The 24,598-nt window shown below is 38.4% G+C and overlaps 1 protein-coding gene across 3 annotated transcripts in view; it reads left to right on the top strand.

Annotated features, from left to right (window-relative positions):
* PLSCR4 (phospholipid scramblase 4) overlaps nucleotides 1-24,598 on the top strand; it is an 84,393-nt gene that overhangs the window by 18,452 nt on the left and 41,343 nt on the right. For all 3 annotated transcript variants that reach the window (XR_008530114.1, XM_054585167.1, XM_054585166.1), the window contains exons 2-3: nucleotides 16,104-16,131; nucleotides 17,267-17,377. Coding sequence is in view for 2 of the 3 variants with exons in the window: in XM_054585167.1 (XP_054441142.1) it covers nucleotides 16,125-16,131; nucleotides 17,267-17,377 (118 nt within the window). In the remaining variant the exon portion in view is untranslated. The remainder of the gene's footprint in view (nucleotides 1-16,103; nucleotides 16,132-17,266; nucleotides 17,378-24,598) is intronic.

Below are 24,598 nucleotides of genomic sequence, written 5' to 3'. Positions count from 1 at the left end.
ATTTGTAGATAATTTCTTTTTAAGTTATACATATATTTTTAAAAAACTTATAAAATGGAAGATAGATGGGAGCTCAGTAGAAGGGCCTATTTTCATATTACAGTGTATAGTGGTAAGTTGAACTGGGTAATTTGAAACAACGTGAGGGTGTTGGGATAGGAGAGAGGGCAGAAAAGATGCAGAAGGTAATTTTCAGGGGAGTTTAGAATAGTAACCTGGCCTGTGATCATGGCATTGTTGGACTGTAGTTTGCCCAGTTTATAAAATTCTGAGCCTCTCTTTCTTTATATGTGTAATTAAATTATAATATCTGCCTCACTCAAAATGTATAAAGTTCCTGGTACCTCATAGAAAATTAGCAATTGATATCTAAACCTGAAACCCAATTAAAAAAAGTGTTTTAAGGCTATTATATCAGTTCACTTGGGGGTCTTAATTAATCAGTAGGTAACTACACTGCTCTCATAGCTAACTGCTCCTTTAAAAACGACATTAAATTTTCTCTAGAAAATATTAAAATTTTTTACTTAGAAAAATCATGTTTTCTATTTGATCTCTTTCAGGTTACTTTTAAATTGAAAGGACTGGTTTACCTATTCTTTACAACCCTGTAGATTAGTATATTACATAAGCGTATAATATACAAGTAGTATTACATATTACATAAATATATCTAAGTATGTAACATATATAAAATATAAGTAAGTAATATATTATAAAAATAATTTAACATATTAAGTAGCCTCTAAGTAGGAGGGTTGTAGAGGTTGTAAGTGGTCAAGAGAATTACATTTATAATTTATTTTATGAGCAGAACAATGTAATAATGTAGACTAATACAAAAGTGACAAAAACATGTAATTGCCAAGGACCTCTCTCCACATGAATCAAATAACAACCAATAAGCTTTTAAATAAATTTAATTTTTAATTATTTTATTTTACTCTAAATTTATTTAAAATACACAATATTCCTCTTTTTTTATGTCAAAGAAATTGGTGCATGTAAAGTGCTTAAATCCTGTGGTCTGCTTTGATACAGAATGTGTAGGGAGTTATATTCAGAGGAAACAAAAATATGCCCCAAGATATAGAGGAGAAATTCAAGCTGTTAGTGTAGATTTTCTTAAAGGGTATAGCATCCTTACATGATGAAAAGCTTAATTTGAAAGTATTTACTGGCTACCTATCATGTGCAAGTACTGCTCTATGTACTGAGAATATTAGAGTGAAAAAAATAGTTTAACATCTCTTTCTTTAGGAAGCTTACCTTCTAGCTGAGCTTCCACCAAGATTTACTCCTCTTAAACCTGTTACCTCCTCAAAACTGTTTACTCTTGTAACTGCTAATTCTCTCTCTCTGTATGTTTCCTTACCGGAGGACCACTCTCCCTGCCTTTCCTTCTTCTCCACCACGTGGCACCACCCCCAAGGCAGAAAGCTGTATTCTTTTGGTCAGGTGTGTCTATTTGGCCATAGTGGGATGGCAGAGACCCCAGAACTCCCATTCATAAGTATAATCTTCCTTTGGGCCAGTTTCCCAGGAAGGGAGGTTGGGGAAGCCTGTGAAAAGCATCTTACTTATGAGCTACGTTTATGTTATGAGAAATCTTGTAGAATTTTTTGTGAAATAAATTCTTCACCTACCTTGTTATATGTAAGCTGACGCAATTTGAAATTTCCAGGTAATAGTATCCATGCTAATGTTTCATATGAATTAGTCTATTTATAATTCACAAAACATTAGCTGAGCAAAAATAGATGGATTAATATAGTGTATCACCCTTACCGTAAGAATATTTCAAAGACCAGACCAATCCAATTATGAAATGAATTTCATATTCAAAGTAAAGTGTATTTGAACTAGTTGTTTTTGCTTTCTTATTCTACCAAATCTACTACCAGAATTTTTGTGTTTTACAGAGACACGAAAAAGTAATTCAGTAAATTGTACTTATTTTTCCATTTTCCCACTCCACCCTATATCAAAGGTAAATATTGAAGAGTTCTGGTGTAGCTAAAAGGCAGGCAGTTGCAGCGGGTAAGAGAAAGGCATAGGCGAGGCAGCAGCATGTAGTCCGCAGGGATCTGGATTGTGGGCGACATGGGGTCAAAACCTGGCAGTATTTTCCCCAGCTGTATGACCTTGGGATGAAGCCTTTAAATAACTTCTCTGTGCCCTGGCTGGTGTAGCTCAGTGGATTGAGCATCAGCTTATGAACTGAAAGGTTGCTGGTTTGATTCCTGGTCTGGGCACATACCTGGGTTGCAGGCCAGGTCCCTAGTTGGGGGTGTGCAAGAGGCAACCAGTTGATGTTTCTCTCACATATCAATCTTTCTTTCCCTTGCTTTCTCCCTCCCTCCCCCCTCTCTAAAAATAAATGAATAAAATCTTTAATAAATAAATTATAAGTAAATAAATAACTTCTCTTTGCTTCAGTTTCCATCTCTGTTATAGTATGGCTTTCATAATCAGTATTTGTAAGTTGCCTTTGTAGATGTTTTTAAAGAGTTTCTGTTAAATACAATTTAAACATAAAAAGGGTTCATCAATAATGGGGGCCAGGTTCTGATTTGATATATTGGCCACGACAATAATAATCAGCTCTAGCTAGTGTGGCTTAGTGGACTGAGTGCCAGCCTGAGAACCAAAGGGTTGCTGATTCGATTAGCAGTATAGCGCCCATGCCTGGGTGGCAGACCAGATCCCCCAGCAGAGGGTGCACGAGATGCAACCACACATTGATGTTTCTCTCTCTCCCTTTCTCCCTCCCTTCCTCTCTCTAAAAATAAATATATAAAATCTTTTTTAAAAAAAGAATAATAATCAGCTCTTGAGCATTGCTGCCTTTATTAATGGGTAGACCATTATTATAAAGCTTAGAAATGTAAAAAGAAAAGAGCATGTAAGTTTAGTGAATTTGCTGAAAAAAAAAACCCAAAGTTAAATTCTAAATATAGGGACTTCTGGTCAGGATGACAACATAGGTAATCATGGCTCACCTCCTCACACAACCACATCAAAATTACAACTAAAGTATAAAAAACCATCACTCAAAACCATTAGAAATTGAGTTAATGGAAGTCTGACAACTATAGAATTAAAGAAAACACATCCAGCCAGACTGGTAGGAGGAGGGCAGACTTGGAACAGGCTGGTTCCAAATCCACATGTGGTAGGTAAAATTCAGGAGAGATATCTCAGGAATAAGGAGTCCCAGTCCCATACCAGAACCCCCAGCCTAGGGTTTCAGTGCCAGGAAGATAAGTCCTCATATCCTCTGGATGCAAAAGCCAGCATGGATTGAGTCGGTAGAAGAAACTTCTGGCATCCTAAGAAGCTCCTCTTAAAGAACCCACACATGGACTTATTCAGACTCACTCCTTCTGAGCTCCAACACTGGGGTGGCAGCTTGCAAGGCACCAGTAGCATAGAGAGAAAAACTGAAGTGTGTGGTATCAAGGTGAGAGCTGGGGGACAGCTATCTCCCAAACAGAAAGGTGGGCAGAGGCCGTTATCCCTTTTCTGAACCTTCCACCCACACAGCTGGCAGGCTGGTACCTTATGGTGAGACTCTATCAACTGGGTGAACACTGTTTGCCCTGCCCTGGAGAATCCCAGAGACTGTGTCCATCCAACCCAACTTACAGGCCCACCCAAGCTGCTTTTCGATATGAACAGTTGGTCTTGGTTCATGCTTCACAACTTCCTAAATCCTCTCAAACAAGCAACAGCTAGTCTCAGTGAGCCCTAGCCCTGGTACCTCTTCTTAAGTGGCTCCAGGTCCAGCACTAGTAGCAGCCAGCCTAGATTCACAGCTTGGCTTTGCCTGGGAATCTCCAAGCCAAGCATAAGTAGCAGTTATCTCAGATGGCTTATTGGCACAGTCATAGTGGCCACAGGCAGAACACAGGTGGGGGCTGACCTTGGCCTGCACCACCCTGGAAAACAGTCTGTGCACCAGTGGACAGCTACAGACCACATTGATACATAACCATCCTGCCCCTGCACAGTTGATTCTCCACGGACGGCAGAGGTTGGTGGTCAGTAGTCACAGCCAGTCCTTAACAGCTGACTGACCTGGGTAAATCTCTCCCATGGACCTGCTAATAGCAATTAAGGCCCAACTACAAGAAGATGGTATACTCAGCCCACACAAAGGGCACACCTCAAGTAACCAGCTTGAGTGGTAGGGGAGGCTGTGCCACTGGATCCTGCAGGACACCTACTACATTAGGCTATGCTACCAAGACAGGGACTCATAGCAGCTCTGCCTAATACATAGAAGCAAGCACAGGGAGGCTGCCAGCATGAGGAGGCAAAGAAACAAGGCCCAAATGAAAAAAAACAAACAAAACTCCAGAAAAAGAACTAAAGAAAATGGAGATAAGCAGTCTATCAGATGCAGAGTTCAAAACACTGTTTATAAGGATGCTCAAGGAACTAAATGAGGACTTCAACAGCATAAAAAAGATACAGTCAGAAATGAAGGATACACTAATTGAAATAAAGTACAATTTACAGGGTATCAACAATAGGGTGGATTAAGCTGAGAATCAAATCAGCAATTTATACATAAGGAAACAAAAAACAACCAATCAGAACAAGAAGAAAAAGAATCCAAAAAAATGAAGATAGTGTAAGCAGCTTATGGGACAGCTTCAAGTGTTCTAACATTCGCATCATGTGAGTGCCAGAAGAGAATGAGCAAGAAATTGGATAGCAATTTGAAAAAAATAATTAAAGTAAACTTTCCTAATGTGGTGAGGGAAACAGACATGCTAGTCCAGGAAGCACATAGAGCCTCCAACAAGATGGACCAAAGAGACCCACTGCAAGACACGTCATAATTAAAATGCTAAGGTTAAAGATAAAGAGAATCTTAAAAGCAGCAAGAGAAAAGAAGTTAGTTACCTACAGGGGAATTCCCATAAGACTGTCAGCTGATTTCTTAAAAGAAACTTTGCAGGCTACAAGGGATTGGCAAGAAATATTCAAAGTCATGAATAGCAGAGACTTACAGCCAAGGCTGCTCTACCCAGCAAAGCTATCATTTAGAATCAAAGGGCAGATAAAGAGCTTCCCAGACAAGAAAAAACTAAAGGAGTCCATCATCACCAAATCATTATTATATGAAATATTAAAGGGACTTATTTAAGAAAAAGATCAAAACTATGAACAATAATATGGCAATAAATATATATCTATCAAGAATTGAATCTAAATAACAAACTAAGCCAACAAGAACAGAGACAGAATCATGGATACAGAGAGCATTTTAACAGTTGCTGGATGGGTCGGGAAATGGGGGAATGGGTGAAGAGGTGAGGGGATTAAGAAGAACAAATAGGTAGTTACAGAATAGCCATGAGGCTGTAAGGTACAGCATAGGAAATGGAGTAGCCAAAGAACCTATACTCATGACCCATGGACATGAACAATGGTGTAGAGGTGTGCTGTGTGGAGAGGGGCAGAGGAGAAAATTGTGGCTACTGTAACAGCATCGTCAAAAAATATAATAAAAACAAAAAACCTAGATGTAGAAGATTGGGAAGGATCAGAGGCCATCTTTTGGATTTTCCTGTCAAACCTTATTGGAACTTGTGTTCTTAAGCCACAATTTCACAGAGTCTGCCCTAAAGATGTGTGTTAATTTGGATTTTTTTTCTCAGAAATGTAGTAAGCTAGCTATTTTCATGATCAATTCAGAGTCGCGGGCAAGTTAAATCGAAACAGTTTATCTGTTGCTTTTTTTTAAATTTATTTTTATTTTTTGTGTTTATGATAACCTCAATATCATGAATGCCCTCTCTACTGAAACAGGGGAGGTCTTAATACATATTCATGCATTTTTATAAGTATTGATAGCTTATAAAAAGAAGTTTAAGCAAAATATCAAGAATTTCCTAAGACTTTCAGCAACATTTTTTTTAATATAAAAATATGTACTCCAAACCTTATATTAGCAATTGCTTCTGTCCATAAATGGTCAATTCAGAGTTCAGGGGCAATTGGGTCTGTTTCTTGTACAATAAAAGAGCCATTTGGATTACTATCTGGAGAATGAGAAATGCTGGGTCTCCTAGGAGACTGATTATGGTTTGAAATGTAGAACATTTGCACCCCTCAGAAAAAGTGTACTCCTGGGTCAGTGGAAGGAGGAGCCCAGCAGATTCACACTGTTAGAGACTGAGGGAAACTGAGAAAGCAGACTGGTCGATAGGGCGGAGTCACTCTGGCTGGGTGGAGGAGCAATTCCAGAAGACATGGCCCTGGGGAAATTGCCTTTGGAGAGGCTTCTGAAGTGTGCTGTGAAAGAGCTACTAGGGGCCACATTCTGGGCAGTTCTCCACTGTTTAGAGAACTTTGAAACAACATTCTCTTCCTCTGTTTTGATTCTGGAGAATCCCTGCAGCATACAGACATGACCTGTGAGCAGTGTCATGGGTCATTACAATGGAGGGGTCGGGGTTGAGAAAAACTATTTTCATCGCATGATCTACAACATAGTGCACCTGCGATGAACCAAAAAGATTTCCAGATTTACAAACAAATGGGGGTATTTCATCTAGTAGATGTGGTGTGCTGACCATATTGGGTAAAGGTTCTCCTGGTGGACTTAGAAGCACCTCTGTGAAGAACTGCTTCATTGGAACAACCACCCATATTTGGTGGGCCAAACATTTGCAACCTGAAAAGAAATAAACTATGTAAATCTTTTCTTCTGGGGTATGCATGACACAAGAGCTTTGCTATATACACATGCACTTTTTTTACTGCAGCCTAGCCTGTGATATAATGAAGTCACATCCCAATGCCTGCTGAACAAGACTATCAATTGTAAACACTTTATAAATGGCCAATGCCTGGCTTTTATTTTCTTTGCTCCACATCTTATTTTCAGCCATGTACAATTCTGAATCATAACCCACTTCTCCCATTTTGCTCAGCCTTTCCTTCACTGTCAGCTTTCCTCCTGTTCCCCATGGACTGTAACCTCTGGGAGGGATCCCACCAAGCCAGCAGCACTGTCCGGAGACCATAACTCAGGCTGGCTGCAGCTGCCAAAGCTCAGTTTTAAAGCAGACCTTAAGGTGGTGCTTGTAGTGTTCTCCACCCAAAGGAACAACTTTCTGCAAATCCCCAGCTCCAATCATTGTTGCCCTTTCTTCATACAAGTTCGACATGGGTCCCAGATACCGACATTATTTGAGTAACTCAGGATGCATCACTGCGAGGCTTGCCTGCTCCCCGAGGATGGGGCAGAGCTGGTGGCAGGGACTCTCTGGCCACTGCTTCTCATTCCCCATCCTTCCGACACTGGAGGAAGAGCGAGCAGTGCTGAGGATGGCATCTCTGCTGAGCTGCTCCTCTGAGAGGTGCAAAGGTAGGAGGAGTCCAATTTGTTTTTTCATCCACATCTATTCCTTTTAAACCTCCAATTTTGTGGGCTGTTTCTCTAAGCACGCGTTACGTTTCTGTTTGTGTTCATGTGAAGAAATGAATAAATCTTTTATACATTTAAATTAGCAATAGGTATTTACAGGGTTACTTAAGAAGGCAGAATCAACAATCCTTTTTAATGTTGTAAGTAAAAGTTCCTTCCATACTGAGTACCTGTTATTTTGTAATATTTTTGCATTGGTGATTCTTAAAAGCTATTAAGCTACCATATCAGTTAAAGTGTCTCTTTTGGGAAACACACTATTACTTTTAACATTTAAGAATTAGGGATTGTTTCAATACCATAGCAATGCAAAGGAAAATTTTCACTTAGCAAATTGGCAAAGTTTAAAGGAAGATAATAATACTGGGATTGTTACCCACATATTATTTGGGTTTAAACTAAAGAAGCCTTGCTGGAAAGAAAATTTAGCAAAATGTTTCCTAAATTGTAAAAACATTCACCTATACAACACAAATCTGTCTTAAATTAGTTTATCATAAGAGAATAGCCAGAGGCATGTACAAATGTTTATGTAAATAGGATTTTTATAACATTTATCATAATACCAAAAAGGTATAAACAGTAAAAACAGAATCCTTTGTATTAATTAAGGTGCTGTCATTGGTAACTTGGATTCAAACAAATATATTTGATAGTTTCACAGTGTTTCCAATATTTATTATTAAACTCCCATGCATACACACAGAAGCATTAACACACACACAAAGGATATTCACCAACACTTTAAGAATAGTTATTTTGAGAGGTTGGATTAAAGATTATGTTCATTATTTTGCCTCGACTGGTGTGGTTCAGTGGGCTGGGCAACGTCTTGCAAACTGAAAAGTTGCCAGGTCACTGGTTCAATTCCTTCCCTCTCTTTAAAAGATCAGAGCAGATGCCTGGGTTACATACAGGCCAGGCCCCCCGTTTGGGGTATGGGAGAGCTGTTTCGCATGTGATGTTTCTCTCTCTTTCTCCCTCCCTTCCCCTCTCTTTAAAAGATAAATAAAATCTTTTTTAAAAAGCATTATGTTCATTGTACTTGTACTTCCTTTCTTGATTTTTACAAATGATGGTATATTACTTTTATAATAAGGAATATATACAACGGGGAACACAAAATGGAATTTATTTATTAAAAATTGTGTATTCTTACATGTTTAAACTTCAGTCACCTTCAAAGTACTCTCCATTTGATACAATACTCCCACTGAGACATTTTTTTTCCACTGCTCAAAAGAGTTTTTGAAGTCATCCATTTTGATGCCTTTTAGTGCTTCTGCTGTTTTTTGTTTCACCCCTTCCACATCAGCAAAATGCTTCCCTTTGGGGACTTTTTTTCATCCAGGGAAATGAAAAAAAGGAGTTTGTGGTGAGATCGGGTGATAAGGGAGAGTGGAACGTGAGGGTCATACCGTTTTTGGTCAAAAACTGCTGAATGTTCAGCTCAGCGTGGGCAGGTGTACACGTAAATCACCCATCATGAAGTGGGCAAATGCATTGAGTCTTCAAAAAAAAATTCACTGAAGCTGAGCGCTGCCTCTCAGAACAACATCAGCTGGTACACTGACAGAGATGGGTTCCTAGAACACTCACCTAGCGGGTGAAGCCTGTATTAAAAGGGGTCCTTCCAGAAGATAATTCTGTTTGGGGGTGTCTCCCTTGTATGTTTGTGTTTGTAACAGTTTAGCAACTTTTCTAACAATTTAAGTACAATACAATTCTGATATTAACCACCCAGAATTAACACAGGCTCCGCAAGTTTAAGGGCACAGTCCCCCAAAATATTGCCACTACATCAGACACCCGCCGTTAAATCCAGGGTCTCCAGGTCCCCCACACTTTTGAGCAACTGGCTACAAAGTGAGGGGTTCCCATCACCAATTCAGGTTTGATCCTTAGCTTGGATAACTCATAGAACTCTGGGTAGCACTGTATTTATAATTGAAATTTTATCACAAAGAATACAAATCAGGATCAACACATGAAGAGACATGTAGGATGAGGTCTGGTAAGGTCCCACTTTTAGAGCTTCCATGCTGCCCTGGCTGTTGTGGCTCAGTGGGTTGAGTGCCAGCGTGCACCGAGAGGTCACCAGTTAGATTCCTGGTTGGATCACATGCTTGGGTCGCAGGCCAGGTTGCCAGTTGGGGGTGTGCGAAAGGCAACTGAATCTTTTACACATTGATGTTTCTCTCCCTCTTATTCTCCTTCCCTTCCCCTCTCTCTAAAGTAAATAAATAAAATTTAAAAATCTTTAAAGAAAGAAAAGAACTTTCCTGCCTCCTCGCTCTGTATGGAGTCAGGATGCATCACCCTCCTCACATTGATGTGTTCACCAACCAAGAAAAACCTCTAGCTTCAGTGGCCAGAGGTTTTGGGTTTTCTTTTTTCTTTTATTGATTCCAGATAGAAGGGAAGGGGGAGAGGGAGAGTGGGAGAGAAGCAGTGATGTAGATAGAAACTTCAGTTGGTTGCCTCCTGCAAACACCCCAACTGGATACTGAACCCGCAACTCAGGTATGTGCCCTGACCTTTCAGTTTTCTGGTGGGGCCCAACCAACTAAGCCACACTGGCCAGGGCAGTGGCCAGAGTTTTTACCGGGCTTTCATTACATAGGCATGGTTACTTGGATGGTTGTCCAAGTGGCTGAACTGAAACTCCAGCCCCTTTCATCTCCCAGGGGTCAGGACATCAGTCAAATATCACGTAGCTCAGAGCCGAATCCCTCTTAACTCTGGTCATGCTTCTGACGCGATCATCTTGATCCTGTGACATCTCCTTAGCAGAAATCAGAGTGTGATCCTAGGGCCCACCATGAGTAAGAAAGACACTCCTGTCACTCAGACAATTCCAAAGGTTTAGAAGATCCCCCCCATAACCTCAGGCAAAGGCCAAATTCTTTGTTATACAACACTAAGTCAAAGTAACTAAAACTGAGTAGCCATCACTTTCTGTGGATTTAGAGGAAAATAATATATGAAACAATTTGCCAAAAGCTTAATAGACTTTTTTTTTTAAGCAAGGCATATACACATTTCTAAGTTTATCATCACATTAACTTATATTCACCCAGTATGAATCCTTGTGAAATAAAAGGTTTATAAAATTTGAATGTTGGAAAAAATACTAATACATCTATTAAGAGTTTTATCAAGGCTTTCAAGTCAAATGTCATATTTTAATCACATACATATATATTATCTTATTTGCATTTTGTACATGTAGTAGTACATTAATAGAATCTTAAATATTTAGTTGCTCTTAGTGTAGGGTAATTCAGAAAAACCTCAATACAACCCTACCTCATTTTATTACACTTTATTGTGCTTTGCATATACTATGTTTTTTACAAAAAGATTACAACTTGCTGAAAGCTCAGATTAGGGTTGGTATTTTTTAGCAATAAAATAGTTTTAAATTAAGATTTTTTTAAGACTTAATACTATTGCACACTTTATAGTCTACACCACAGTGTAAACATTTATATGCAGTTGGAAAACCAAAATTTATGTGACTTACTTTATTGCAGTGGTCTGGAACCTGCAAAATCTTCAAGGTATGCTTGTAGTTATATTTTGGGGATGAAATGAATATTATATTCTGATTTTTAGAAGATGTGTTTAATGTAATTTTAATTGCACTTTCTAAAGTTTATTACTAGATAAATCTGCCTCAATAATGTAACCTAATTACTGTCACTATCACGAAATAAAAGCAAACCCTATAGACACTTAAGCTGTATTCTTGATTGTCTTTCATTTAGCTACAAGATAAGAAAAAGCCCTCCAGCAGCATCTCCATTTTCTGTCTCTTAGTTTTTTACATTTTAAAACTCATTACAAGCAACGCTCATAAAATCACATCTGCTAGAACTCACTGGTGGTAGAAGATAGCAGTTACTGGTGTCAGCTTGGAACCCAGTATAAAGCCTTATAAGTGGATTCTCACTAATCATGTTAAATAGCTGAATGGCAGACAGCTCTTTTATATAGATTTGAATGCAGACATTTACTCTTGGTTTCTTCACCAGTTGGTTTATTTTACCTAGAAACACTGTAGTCATGCATATTTGTTGAGAACTTGCTATGTGCCAGGCATTGTTTTAAATGCTAAGTGTAACCATTTTAGTCTTCACGACAGTTCTGTGAGATGTGTTCAACTGTCATAATTGCCTATGGCACAGGATAACCCAAGAACAGAATGGTCACTGAAGGTCACACAGCTATTAGGGATACTTGGTATCTGTCTATCTGAACTATTCACTGTCCACATGCTGTCTTAAGTGTGCTGACTTACACCACATAAAGTTTGCCCTTTTCTAAGTGCAAAAAATATCATCTCCTAAGAGTTACTTGAATCCAAATGGGGGATTGTGGTCAGCGGACTAGGATTTTGTAGAACTAGCTGTTTTTCCTGTCTTTGCTAAGAAGCAGAAGGAATTGTACAGGCAGTGACCTCCTGCCTTCTTTTTTCTCCCACAACAGAAGGCACTGGAGACAGGCAGATCCCAAGGTTTTAGATTGCATATACAGGTTTCTAAGCGTTGTGCCTAGAGAATTACAACCCACAGGCTCCTACAGGCTCTTTTGCCTAGAGGTAGGACAGATTCCAGTAAATCAAATGCAAAAAGCTAACCATCAAGTCTGTTTTGTGATTGAAGTGTCAAATATCCACAGTGTGTCTCTAGAGCTGTGGTTTTATTGAGCTCTGCTAGCATGTCAGTGTTTACAAAGGTGAAACTGAAGAGTGAGCATGTAACATGGCTGCAGTGTTGGGTGCAGCAAGCGGTATCCATGTACACGCTGTCTTGCTGTAGGGTGTCATTTACATTGTCAGGGCTGCTTTGCAAAACAGCAAACGACAGCTCCGCCAACCCCGGCCTGTCCAGCCAATGGCTCTTTTCCCTCCTTACTGTGTTCCCATGAGCCTATATTCTCCTGTAGGCAGACTTGAAAATGCTGAAGCCTCTGCAATTAAGACCTCTCTGGACCATGTAATGTAACCTATTGTGGAGACACAGTGCAGGTTTCTATTCTGGTTTCTATCTACTATAAAGCCAAAAGTTAGTCTCTCTACAACATTTTTGCTCTTGCTGGATGATAGGGAAATCTGAAAACAAGTCACTAAATATTATGAAAGAATTAAGTTAACAACATTCAGAATTGTACTAATTAGAAATTATACTACCTTATATAACATTTTGGATAAAACTATTGCAAGATTTCATGAGGAAGGGAGAATTTAGTGTGGTAAAAAGGAAAACCTAGTGGTTCAAAAAGTGAGGGAGGTAAACACATTCTTTTTGCACCTGTAGCTTGAGGGGCAATGGGTATGTATTTTACACTTTTTAAAAATTCATTAACATTACTTGCATTTAATTTTTTTTAACCCTCACCCAAGGACATGTTTTTATTGATATTGGAGAGGATGAGAGAGAGGGAAACATCCATAGGAGAAAAGAAACATCAATTAGTTGCCTCCTACATGTGCCGTGACCAAGGATTGAACCCGCAACCTTTTGTGAAGGGGCAACCCTCCAACCAACTGAGCCATCCAGCCAGAGCAATATTACTCGCTTACATTTTTACATAGTTTTAAAAATTTTAAGATAGGTTTATTATTTTTTCAAGTTGTTACTCAATTGCTTGAATCAGACTTTAATCCTAATTTTTCCCTGGCGTGGTTGAGAACTGTTACTTTTCTTTAAACTGTATCAGTCTCGAACATACCTGATTATAAGGCTTATGTGGGACTGAGATAAAGTACAGATTTCCAGGCCTGGACCTCATGGTTGGTTGCATGAATTCTGTGTTTTTCCCTTCAAATTTTCATTTTGAAAATAAAAATATTCAAATCTTTATCTTCAACTAGGTTCAACAATTGCTAAAATTTGCCACTTTTGTACTATACTGTACCATTTGCCATTATTGATAGTTGAATAGGTGGATGGATGGGTGGATGGGTGGTAAACAATTTGGCCTTTTTCTCTATTAAAACACTTAATAATCTCTTCTAATTTGTTTTCTTCACAGTTCCTTGACATGTGTAATCCCCAGGCTTAATGTAGAAAGGAAGAACAGATTTTTAGTTAGAAGGTTATACTCAACATAGAACTGCCAAATTATTCTTTTCATTGTGAAACAATGTTATAAATGCATATTTAAATATATACATATATCCCCTTTAAAAACTAATAACAATGGATCATTCCTGCCCTCACTACACTGTAAGAACTAGAACATTAGCAGAAACTTCAAGCCCCTTGTGGGCCACTGCTAAATATTTAACACACATCATTTCTTCTCCACATGGGACCATTTTCCTGAATTTTGTGTTATTCCCTGACTTTCCTTTAAAGTTTCTCCCCATAGATGTATCAGGAAAAAAGTGTTTCAGTTCCTTGGTTTTGAACATTCTTTAAATGGATTCATATGTTTTCTCAGATGACTTGCTTTTATTTTTTTCACTGTTGTAACTTTGAGATTCATCCCCGTTGATATATTTGGTTATAGTTTGTTTTCACTACAAACAGGTCCTCGAATAATGTCTTTTTTCCCCCCATGTAGTTTTGTTATAATGTTGACAAGGTGCTGTAGGAACTTAACTCTTGTTTACATCAATTAGCCTGCAGTAAAATTGGGTATACATTGTCATTTTCCTTAAAGTTGCAGAACCTATCAATGATGTTAAGTGAGGTGGGGCAGGGGAAAGTGGTAGCAGGTAAATGGAGACAAATGTATTTGAGAAAATTTTTTTAAAGAAATACATTTTTTAAAAAAGTGAGGACATATGAATATACCAGAATGTATTGTACCATTGATGAACATTAGGAATGCTTTCAGTTTCTTTTCATGTGAACAGTGTGTCAAGAATATTCTTGTAGGTAGTCTTTATGAACATGTACAAGAGTCACTTGCGGATAAATTCCTAGGCATGTCCAGAAAAGGTGTGGTCATTTTCTGAATACCAGAGGTTACTATCATTCAAGGAGTAGGATTGATTCCTTGAACTCCTTTGGTTAGCTTGCAATTGGGTCTGGATTTTTGGTGTGCCCCATAAAACTTTTTTTACATTTAATATACCTAACTTCAGCTCCAGAACTGAGTAGAAGTGGTCCAAGACTGGAAACTCTGACCTATGCTTGTCAGGACAGTCATTTGAGCTGGGAATCCACGTACTGGATTATGCCATGGTGACATTCGCTGAGTCAACTCAGTTTCTATATTGATTACTCTCATGGTGTTCTATTGCTTCTTTGATACCTATTCCATGTTGGTGACTTTCTACTCTACTTGAACAACACAATGTCCACATGCACTGTCTGATAAACAAGATAACACATTGGAAAGAACATGGACTTTAGATTTAGAAGTACTTGAATTTAATAAGTTTGGCCATTTACATATTAGAGAGATGCTGCTATAATTAGAATAGATGAAAAGTGCTCCACCTTTGCCTGACATTTGGAAACATGCAGTAAATTACAGTGTTGTTGTTTGTTCTCCTTATTTGCCATTACCCAGAACTCAGAAACCTGAAATACTGACATTCCTTTCTCTGAAAACCTTTTTCTTTCTTGATTGAATTAATGAAATTTCTCTCCAATCACCCCTCATTTCAAAATCTCATCTCAGCTTCCAGTTTACTTCTCTGAGTTATTATAATGTTCACACACATATTTTTGACTTAAAGGTTTAACATGTCTTCTTTTGGCCTCCTCTTAACTATAACACGTGCCAATTTGAACTTTTGATTCCTACCTTCCCCACTTTCCACCATTCCCCTAATCATCTTCCTCTCGATTTCAGTCAATAGCATTGCCACCAACTTAGTTGCCCTGACCTAAAACTGACATCCATCTTTGAATCCTGTGTTTTCTTTAGCCCATCTGTAGTCTATGCTTCCAAATCATGTCATACATCTGACCATACCTATTGTTACTTCCCAACTCTAAGCCAGTATCATGTCTCACATGAATAACTGCTACCATCCCTGGTCACTCTGCCTGTACTCTTGCCCCCTCAAGATAAATTGTTGATCAGATCTGATCACTTTACTGCGATAATAACAAATTCCAAACATTTCGTCATGGCCTTTACGTATGATCAGACCTCTCCATTCCTTACCTTGTTTTTTTTCATTCGTTGTGTCCCTGTCACACCTGACCTCTTCCTCTCCCTTAGGTATTCCAAGCTCAGTGCCACATTAGGGCCTTTCCCCATACTTTTCTTTCTTTCTGGAACTCTCTTCCCAAATTATTGGTGTAGTGTCTCCTTTCATAGTTCAAATAGCTCAAAGCTCACCTTCTGAGAGAGGGTTACCCTGACTCTCATGTTTTTCTTAAACTTTTTACTTTCTTCATAACTGCACTGTCTACATTTAATGTTAAATATTTGTTGACATATTTTAAAAATCTCATTCCACTGGAATATAATGTACAGCAGAGTGTCCATCTAGTTTACTGCTATATTTTCAACATCTGTAATAGTGTCTTGTACTTAATAGGTGCTCAGTAAATATTTGTTGGATTAATGAAGGAATGAATGAAAGGTAACTGGAGGCTAAAAGAATCACAGAACTTGTTCATGTATCACTAAGTAATAATAGTAACTATATTTTTTAAAGGTATGAAAATGTTTTATTTTTCAGGATTAATTGGAATTCTTCAAAATGTCAGGTAAGTTTTTGTGAATAAGTTTTAATATGCTTTATTTTCAAATGTGAATTGTGTGATAGCTTTCCTTAAAATTGGAATTTATTTCATTTTGAAGTTTTTATTGTTATTTATTATTTGGAGAATATATATTCATTATATATACTCATTTATACATATGTACATTTCTTTCTTATTTAACAAAAAGCATTAAAAGGGGTTCATATTGACACATATGTACTGAAAGATCTGTAAAGTATATGGGGACATTTGGGTAAAGGAAAAACACTGGTAGGAAAGTTAGTCTGCAAAGAAAGGTAGTAACAGTAAAAAGCCTGCAGTGACAGCCTAGCATCACAGAGGAGGGCTCAAAAGTAGCCCCTGCATCTTAAAGCAATGCAGGAGATGATATAAGGAGAAAAACACCACATTTGTGGGATTTGTATGTTTTTTTTTAAGTAAAAGTCTATCAGTTAAGTTAAAGATTCAGAACTTTTCCTTCTAGTGAATCCAAGGATAAGGTTCTCTAATTTCAACAGGAGGACACTATGGAAAGAGACTTCAATACCCCCTTGCTGCAATTAAGGGGACTTAGGTCTTTTAGAAAGAGCAGGATAAAAGTGTGACTCACTGGAAATGTAGACCAAAACACCTCTCATGGAGCTGTTATGTGGCACTGCTGGTTTTTAAAACACTTACTATTCATTGTGCTCTGTTTTGAATTTACTAAGTATTTATCATGTTATAGTTTGAATTTTTAAAAAATGCAGCCATTTCCAAAAATGGATTCAGGAAAAAATCAGATTCACTTTACGCATGACTATATATATTAGGAAAAATGATTTTTGACACTGAGAAAGGGATTTGTGTAAGTAGGAATCAGATTCAGACCAGCTGAAGCTACTATCATAAAAGCTCATTGCTTTGATCATAGCATAGTGGTATAATACTGTATTTTATTTTTAAATCTATATTCAGTCTGAAAATTCATCAAATATGTTAACAGGTTTATATTTAATATACATAATGAATTGTGTTTTTGTATGAAGTATGAATGTATTTCATATTCGTTTTATGCGTCGGTACATGCATAAAAATGAATATATTCTGTTATCATATCGTTTCTGTTGTAAATCATGTCCTCTGTCTTTCCCCAAAGGTGTAATCCCCACAGCCCCTGAGAAACCTGCAGATGAAATGGAAAGTCAAATAAAGTCACCTAATCTACAGCCTGATGCCCCTCCTGACTACAATTCCCATTTTGTACCAGGTAGGCTAACTATTCAGAAAGGATCTTTCCTCTTTCCAGACAACCATTCTAAGAGTCAAGATTGCTTTTAAAAACAATTAATTGAGTAGTTCAATAAATATCTAATGCCTACGGGCACCAAGTAGATTACTAAGAGTCAATTAAGAAAATAATCTTAGGGCTTCCAGTCAAGATGAAGACATAGGTAAACACTGCTCACCTCCTCACACAACCACATCAAAATTACAACTCAACTACAGAACAACCATCACTCAGAACTATCAGAAATAGAGTTGAATGGAAATTCTACAACTACGGAATTAAAGAAACCACATCCCTCCAGACTGTTAAGAGGGGCGCAGAGATATGGAGACACAGTACAGGCTGGTTTCACACCCATGTAGGGTGGATAAAAATTTGGGAGTGATATCTTGAGAATGAGGAGTCCCAACCCCACACCAGGACCTACCTCCCCCCAGGGCTCCAGTGCCAGAAAGATAAGTCTGATAAATTCTGGCTGCAAAAACCAGTGGCAATTCAGTCAATGGAAGAAATTTCTGGAGTCCCAAGCAGTTCTTCTTAAAGAATCTGCACAAAGACTTACTCAACTAACTCCCTCTGAGCTCCAGCACCCACGTGGCAGCTTAAAAGGTACCAGTGGCATATGGGGAGGACCTGAAGTATCTGGCATCAAGGCAAGAGCTGGGGGACAGCTTTCTCCCAGACAAAAAGGCAGGCAGAAGCCAATGTTCCGTTTCTGAACCCTCCTCCCACGAAGCCACAGAGCCAGCATGCTGCTGCCATATCTGAGACTCCATCAACCTGTATAACACTGTTTGCCCCACCCAGGTGGAGCTCTGAAGCTTTGCCCCATTTAACTTACAGCCCCACCCCATCCAAAGCTGTTAACAGTGGCTTTGCCATATGAATGGCTGGTCTTGGCTCATGTTTTACAACTTCCTAAATTCTCTCAAGGAAGCAACAGCCAGACTCAGTGACCCCTAGCCCCCATACCTCTTGCTAAGTGGCCCTAAGCCTGGACCTAGCAGCAGCCAGCCTAGGTTCACAGCTGGTTTTACCTGGAAACCTCCAAAACCAGCACAAGTAGCAGCCATATGCAGATTACTTTGTCACTCATACAAGGTGGCCCCAGGTAGAACACAGGAGGGGCCTGACCTTGATCTACACCGCCAAGGAAACTCCAGAGAACAGCGCACCCAGTGGACAGCTACAGACCACGTTGCACCACCACCCTGGCCCCACACAACTGATCCTTCATGGAGATTGGAGGCTGGTAGTCAGTGGTCACAGCCAATTTTTGCAGCTCACTAGCCTAGGTAAATCCCTCCCACTGACCTCCCTATAGCATTCAAGTCTCTGCTACAAGAGGAGGGTATACTCAGCCCACAAAAAGGATGAACCTCAAGTACCCACCTTGGGTGATGGGGAGGCTATGCCACTGGACCCAAGACACCTAATAGATTAGGTCACGCTACCAAGACACAGAGTCATAGCAACTCTACCTAATACATAGAAAGAAACATAGGGAGGCTGCCAAAACGAGACAGAGAATCATGGCCCAAATGAAAGAACAGAACAAAATTGCAGAAAAAGACCAAAATGGAGATAAGGAATCTATAAGATGCAGAGTTCAAAACACTGATAATAATAATACTCAAGGAACTTAGTGAGGACCTCAACAGCATAAAAAATATCCAGTCAGAAGTGAAGGATACACTAATGGAAATAAAGAACAAATTATAGGCAATCTACAGTAGAGTGGATGAAGCTGAGAATTAAATCAATGATTTGGAACATCAGGGAGCAAAAAATAACAAATCAGAACAACAATAAGTAAACAGAATCCAAAAAAATGAAGATAGTGTAAGCAGTCTGTGGGACAACTTCAAGTATTATAACATTTGCATCATACAGGTACCAGAAGGAGAAGAAAGAGAGCAAGAAATTGGAAATCTATTTGAAAAAATAATGAAAGAAAACTTTCCTAATGTGGTGAGGGAAATAAACATACAAATCCAGGAAGCACAGAGAGCCTCCAACAAGATGCAGCACAGAGAGCCTCCAACAAGATGCACCAAAGAGACCCACTGAAAGACACATCATAATTAAAATGATAAAGGTTAAAGATAAAGAGAGAATCTCAAAAGCAGGAAGAGAAAAGCAGTTAGTTACCTACAGGTGAATTCCTGTAAAGTGATCAGCTGATTTCTTAAAAGAAACTTTGCAGGCTATAAGGGATTGGCAAGGATTATTCAAAGTCATGAAAAGTGTGAGCTTACTGCCAGGATTGTTCTACCGAGCAAAACTATCATTTAGAATTGAAAGGCAGATCAAGAGCTTCCCAGACAAGAAAAAAACTAAAGGAGTTCATCATCACCAAACCATTATTATATGAAATGTCAAAGGGACTTATTTAAGAAAAAGAAGATCAAAAATATGAACTACAAAATGACAATAAATGCATATCTACCAACAATTGAATCTAAAAGACTAAACAAACAAGAAAAGCAGAGACAGAATCATGGATAGGGAGAGACTTTTGATGGTTTCTAAATGGGAGAGGGGGTGTAGGGTAATGGGTGAAAAGGTAAGGGGATTGAGAAGTACAAATAGACAGTTACGGAATAGCCATGGGGCTGTGAAGTGCAGTTTAGGAAATGGAGAAACTAAAGACCTTATAGTCATGACCCACGGACAAGTTCAATCATAGGCGATTGCCTGAGGGAGTAGGGGATGCTTGGGTGGAGGGGGGCAAAGAGGGAAAAATTGAGACAACTGTAATAGCATAATAAATAAAATATAATTTAAAGAGAGAACATACTCTTCAGGAAGGAGCTGTACAAACATTGATGGCATTCTCTTTGCTCAATTATGGAAAAATGAAGAGAATGTTGTAGGGGCACAGATGACAGTGACTGACTACCTGGGATCTGCAGGAAGCCCTAACCCCCTAACTGAGGAAGTCATGTTTTGACTGTGGTTAAAGAGTTTCCCAATCAAAAACAGCGAGACAGGGACCATGGCTAGCCAAAAGAACAATATGTCCAAAAGCACAGGTCATGAAAGTCTGGTATGAAATATGCATGGGACAAATGGCAAAAGATACATATGTGAATGTCATTGACTGCTGGTTAAGGAGCTTGTGGTTCTATTGATACTTTAACAAATCTAAATACACTTCTGCTTGTGACTTAGGAAAATGGATACTTACATTTCTAGTGGAAATTTGAGTTACTATATAGTCATTTTAGACAGTAATTTTGCAATGAGTAAAATTTTTTAAATTAAAAATACACTTCTAAGAAAATAGTTTTCATCAGAATTATATTCAAATATATTTTAATGAGTTAGAAAATAATGGACAAGGTTGTAGCAATATTTATTTAAATATGTATTTATGTATATTTAGAGGTGGAAATTGCTGAGTTAGGCTGAGAAAGAACAGAAGAAGCCCTGGTAGCCACAGGATGCTGGCAGAGATGTTATTTTTGACTCTAGACATGTGATCCATGGAGCTCAGGTAGCCTTTGTCCTGCAGTGTTTTCTGAAAAGAGCAGGGCTTCCTTTCCCCTTTCCCTCATGTGTACACATATTGTGTGGATCTAATTCAGTATTACCTCTTGTAACCGGCTGAACTCTGCTAAATCCATGGTTGACAACCTAAAATTTTAATATTGCTGTATTTTATCACTTATATATATTTATATATATTTAATTTCAGTGACTATCAACATGATCTGCATAATCTATCTTATTTTCACCAATCTATCTAAGCACCTAGATTTCATTGGAACAAATGTTCCACCGCTTCTAAGAAGTAAACACTGGTTATAAATCATATTCTGGTCAACTGGGAAAGTGTTTATTCCTTTATATATCAAAATATTAACAAAAAAGTAGGAAACATCCTTCAAATTAAATGTCTAGGTAAGTTGAAAAATATGATGCAGAGCATACAACAAATTTTATGAATTTGTAACAAAAATTTACTGTGACTGCCACCTAGTGGCTGAAATATGTACTTTCTTATGATGACAGATTATGTCCCTGTGATTCATATTAAGTAAACTGAAATACTCTACTTGAAATATTTGGCTTTAACTAATTTCTTTAAATTCAATTATATAACTTTCATTTGCATTATAGTACTAAATATGTGTTCTTCCCAAAAATTATTTTGTCCCAAATATATTTAAAATAATAGTTAATAAAGAAACCTTTGCTATATGTAGTCTCTTTAAAGAGAAAAAAGACATAATTTCTTGAAATAAGAAAAAATGAGCCCTGGCTGGTATGGCTTAGTGGATTGAGCGCTGGCCTGTGAACCAAAGGGTCGCCAATTCGATCCGCAGTCAGGGCACATGCCTGGGTTGCACGCCAGATCCCCAATAAGGGACATGTGAGAGGGAACCACACATTGGCGTTTCTCTCCCTCTCTTTTTCCTTCCCTTCCCCTATGTATAAAAATAAATAAATAAAATCTTAAAAAAGAAAGAATGTTATTCAAAAATAACTAAGAAAACACAAATCTGACAAGGCAGTATTTCTCACACAAATATTGGTAGGACAATGCTGCATAGCAGACTTCTTCTTCTTCTTCTTCTTTTTTTTTTACAGAGTTACCTTTTAATTTTTTTATGGAAAGGTCACTTCAGATCTACTGTCTTAGCAAATTTCAAGTATACAGTAAATATTATTAACCATAATCATCATGCTCAGAACTTATTCATCTTTTTTTAAATTTAAATATTTTTTGTTTTTTCTAATTACAATTGACATACAATATTATATTCATTTCAGGTATACAACCTAGTGATTAGATGTTATATAACTTACTAAGTGATCACCTGATAAATCTAGTACCCATCTAACATCATACATAGTTACTACAATATTTTTTACTTTATTTCCTATGCTGTATTTTACATTCCCATGACTATTCTGTAATTACCAATTTGTTTTGCTTAATCTCTTCACTTTTTTCACCTGTCTCCCTAAATCCCCACCTAGCTGGCAACTGTCAAAATAGTCTCTGTATCAATGAGCCTGTTTCTGTTCTGCTTGTTCGTGGTTTTTTTGGTTTGCTCAGTTGTTTTTTTGTTTTGTTTTGTTTTTTACATTTCACATATAAGTGAAATCTTATGGCATTTGTCTTCCTCTATCTGACTTACTTCACTCAGCATACTACCCTCTAGGTCCATCCATGTTGCAGATGGCAAGATTTCATTCTTTTTTATGGCAGTCATGTTCCATTGTATATGTATATGCACCACTTCTTTACCCATTCATCTATTGATGGACCCTTAGGTTGCTTCCATATCTTGGCTACTATAAATAACGCTGCAATGAACAAATTAATGTATATGTCTTTTCGATTTTGTGTTTTGTGTTTATTCAGATAAATACCAAGAAGTAGAATTGCTGGGTCATTCTTTGTCTCTTGTTATATAGCCTTTGTTTTAAAGTCTATCTTGTATGGTGTAAGTATTGCTACCCAAACTTTTGTTCATTTGTTTCCATTTTTGTGAAATATCTTTTTCTATCCTTTTACTTTCAGTCTCTGTGTGTCTTTCCATCTGAAGTGAGTCTCTTGTAGACGGCATATATAAAGGTCTTGTTTTGTAATTCCCTCTGAGCTCACTGAGCTCTTTGACCTTCCTTAGAATCATTGTTTTGAACTCAATATCTGATAGTTTACTTGCCTCTATTTCATATATGATCATCATTAACCTCTTTATCCTCTCCATATCCTCTTTCTTCTCTTGTAACTACCAAAATTTTGTCTGTGTCTATGCATTTGTTTTATTTGCTCATTGGTTGCTTTGTTTTATATCCCACATATGAGTGAAATCATATGTTTCTTGTCCTTCTTTGTCTGTCTTATTTCACTTTACATAAATTAAATTTCATATGACAAAGTAAACTTACATTCTTGGGATAAACCCCACTTGGTCACGGTGTTCAGCTCTTTTTATATGTTGCTATATTTGGTATGCTAATATTTTGTTAAGCATTTTTAAATCTATATTGATAAGGGCTATTGGTCTGTAGTTTTCATTTCTTGTGGTGCCATTGTCTGATTTTGCTAACAGTGTAATAATACTTGCCTCATAGAATAAGTGGGAAACTGTTAACAATTCTTCCATTGCGGGGAGGGGGGTAGTTTGCAAAGGATTGGTATTGAATCATCATAGAGAATCAAGATGGTGGAGGAGTGACTGCAAGACACACTGACCTTCTCCCAGTACTAATCTGGAATTACAACTAAATTGTGGAGAAATCACCTGGAACAAAATGAACAATAAAGAGAGAGGAACCTTATAACGTCAAACAGACAGAAGAATCAGCTTCAGCACAACCTAACTTGTAACAAGTGCGGTAGAGACTCGAGAAGGTAGGTGGGACACCCATGGTCAGCAGCACAAGAAGGATATGGAAATGGCCAGTTGGATACTCCTGAGAAGAGCCTACAGCACCAGAGCCCAAAAACTACGCAGGTAATAGCCAGTTGCAAAAAGCATCAGGGTTGCTCTCTGCCAGAGACAGGTGGCTGGAGATGCAAAGAGCCTTTTAAAGGCCAACGCATACATTTCTATTTGCAGCCACTTACCCTGGTCTCTGGTAAAGGCAGGAGCAGAATGGGCTCAGAAACACCTGAGGAGAGACTGGGGAAGGAGGTTTTAGGGAGAGAGCTGAGAGAGTACCTGGCAGGATCCCAGTGCTGACTCCTCCACCATAAAGCAGCAGTCATCTGGCTCAGGCAGACCACTGCCCTCAGTGGGAACAGTGTGAGAGGACACAATAGCCCCACCCCCCAGGAGGGACTCAGCCCTGACCCAGTGGTGCTAAAGCCTGACTGCTGAGTACAGTGGCAGCCACAGACAGTAGATCCCTAGCTAAAGGGGGTGCAGAGCAATCTAGAGACATTTGAGGAGAGACTGGAGATAGATGCTTTGGGGAGAGAATGGAGAGAATAGCTGACGGGATCCCAGGGCTGACTCTTCCCCCATATGGGAGCAGCCATCTGGCTCAGGCACACCACTACCCTGAGCAGCAACAGCATGAGAGGACCCAATGATCCCACCCTCAGGAGGGACTATGCCCTACCCTGTGGTGTCTAAGCCTGGCTGCTGAGTGCAGTGTGACTAAAATAACAACTGAAAGAGACAGCCACAGACAGTAGATTCCTGGAAGTCTTGAACAGAGTGCCTAAGGTCAGAC

This window comes from Pteronotus mesoamericanus, unplaced genomic scaffold (genome assembly GCF_021234165.1).
Source record: "Pteronotus mesoamericanus isolate MK-2021 breed Mesoamerican mustached bat unplaced genomic scaffold, CSHL_Meso_final contig_82, whole genome shotgun sequence".
Lineage (NCBI taxonomy): Eukaryota > Metazoa > Chordata > Mammalia > Chiroptera > Mormoopidae > Pteronotus > Pteronotus mesoamericanus.
Note: the sequence above shows the minus strand (reverse complement) of the source record. Positions and strands in the feature narration are given on the sequence as shown.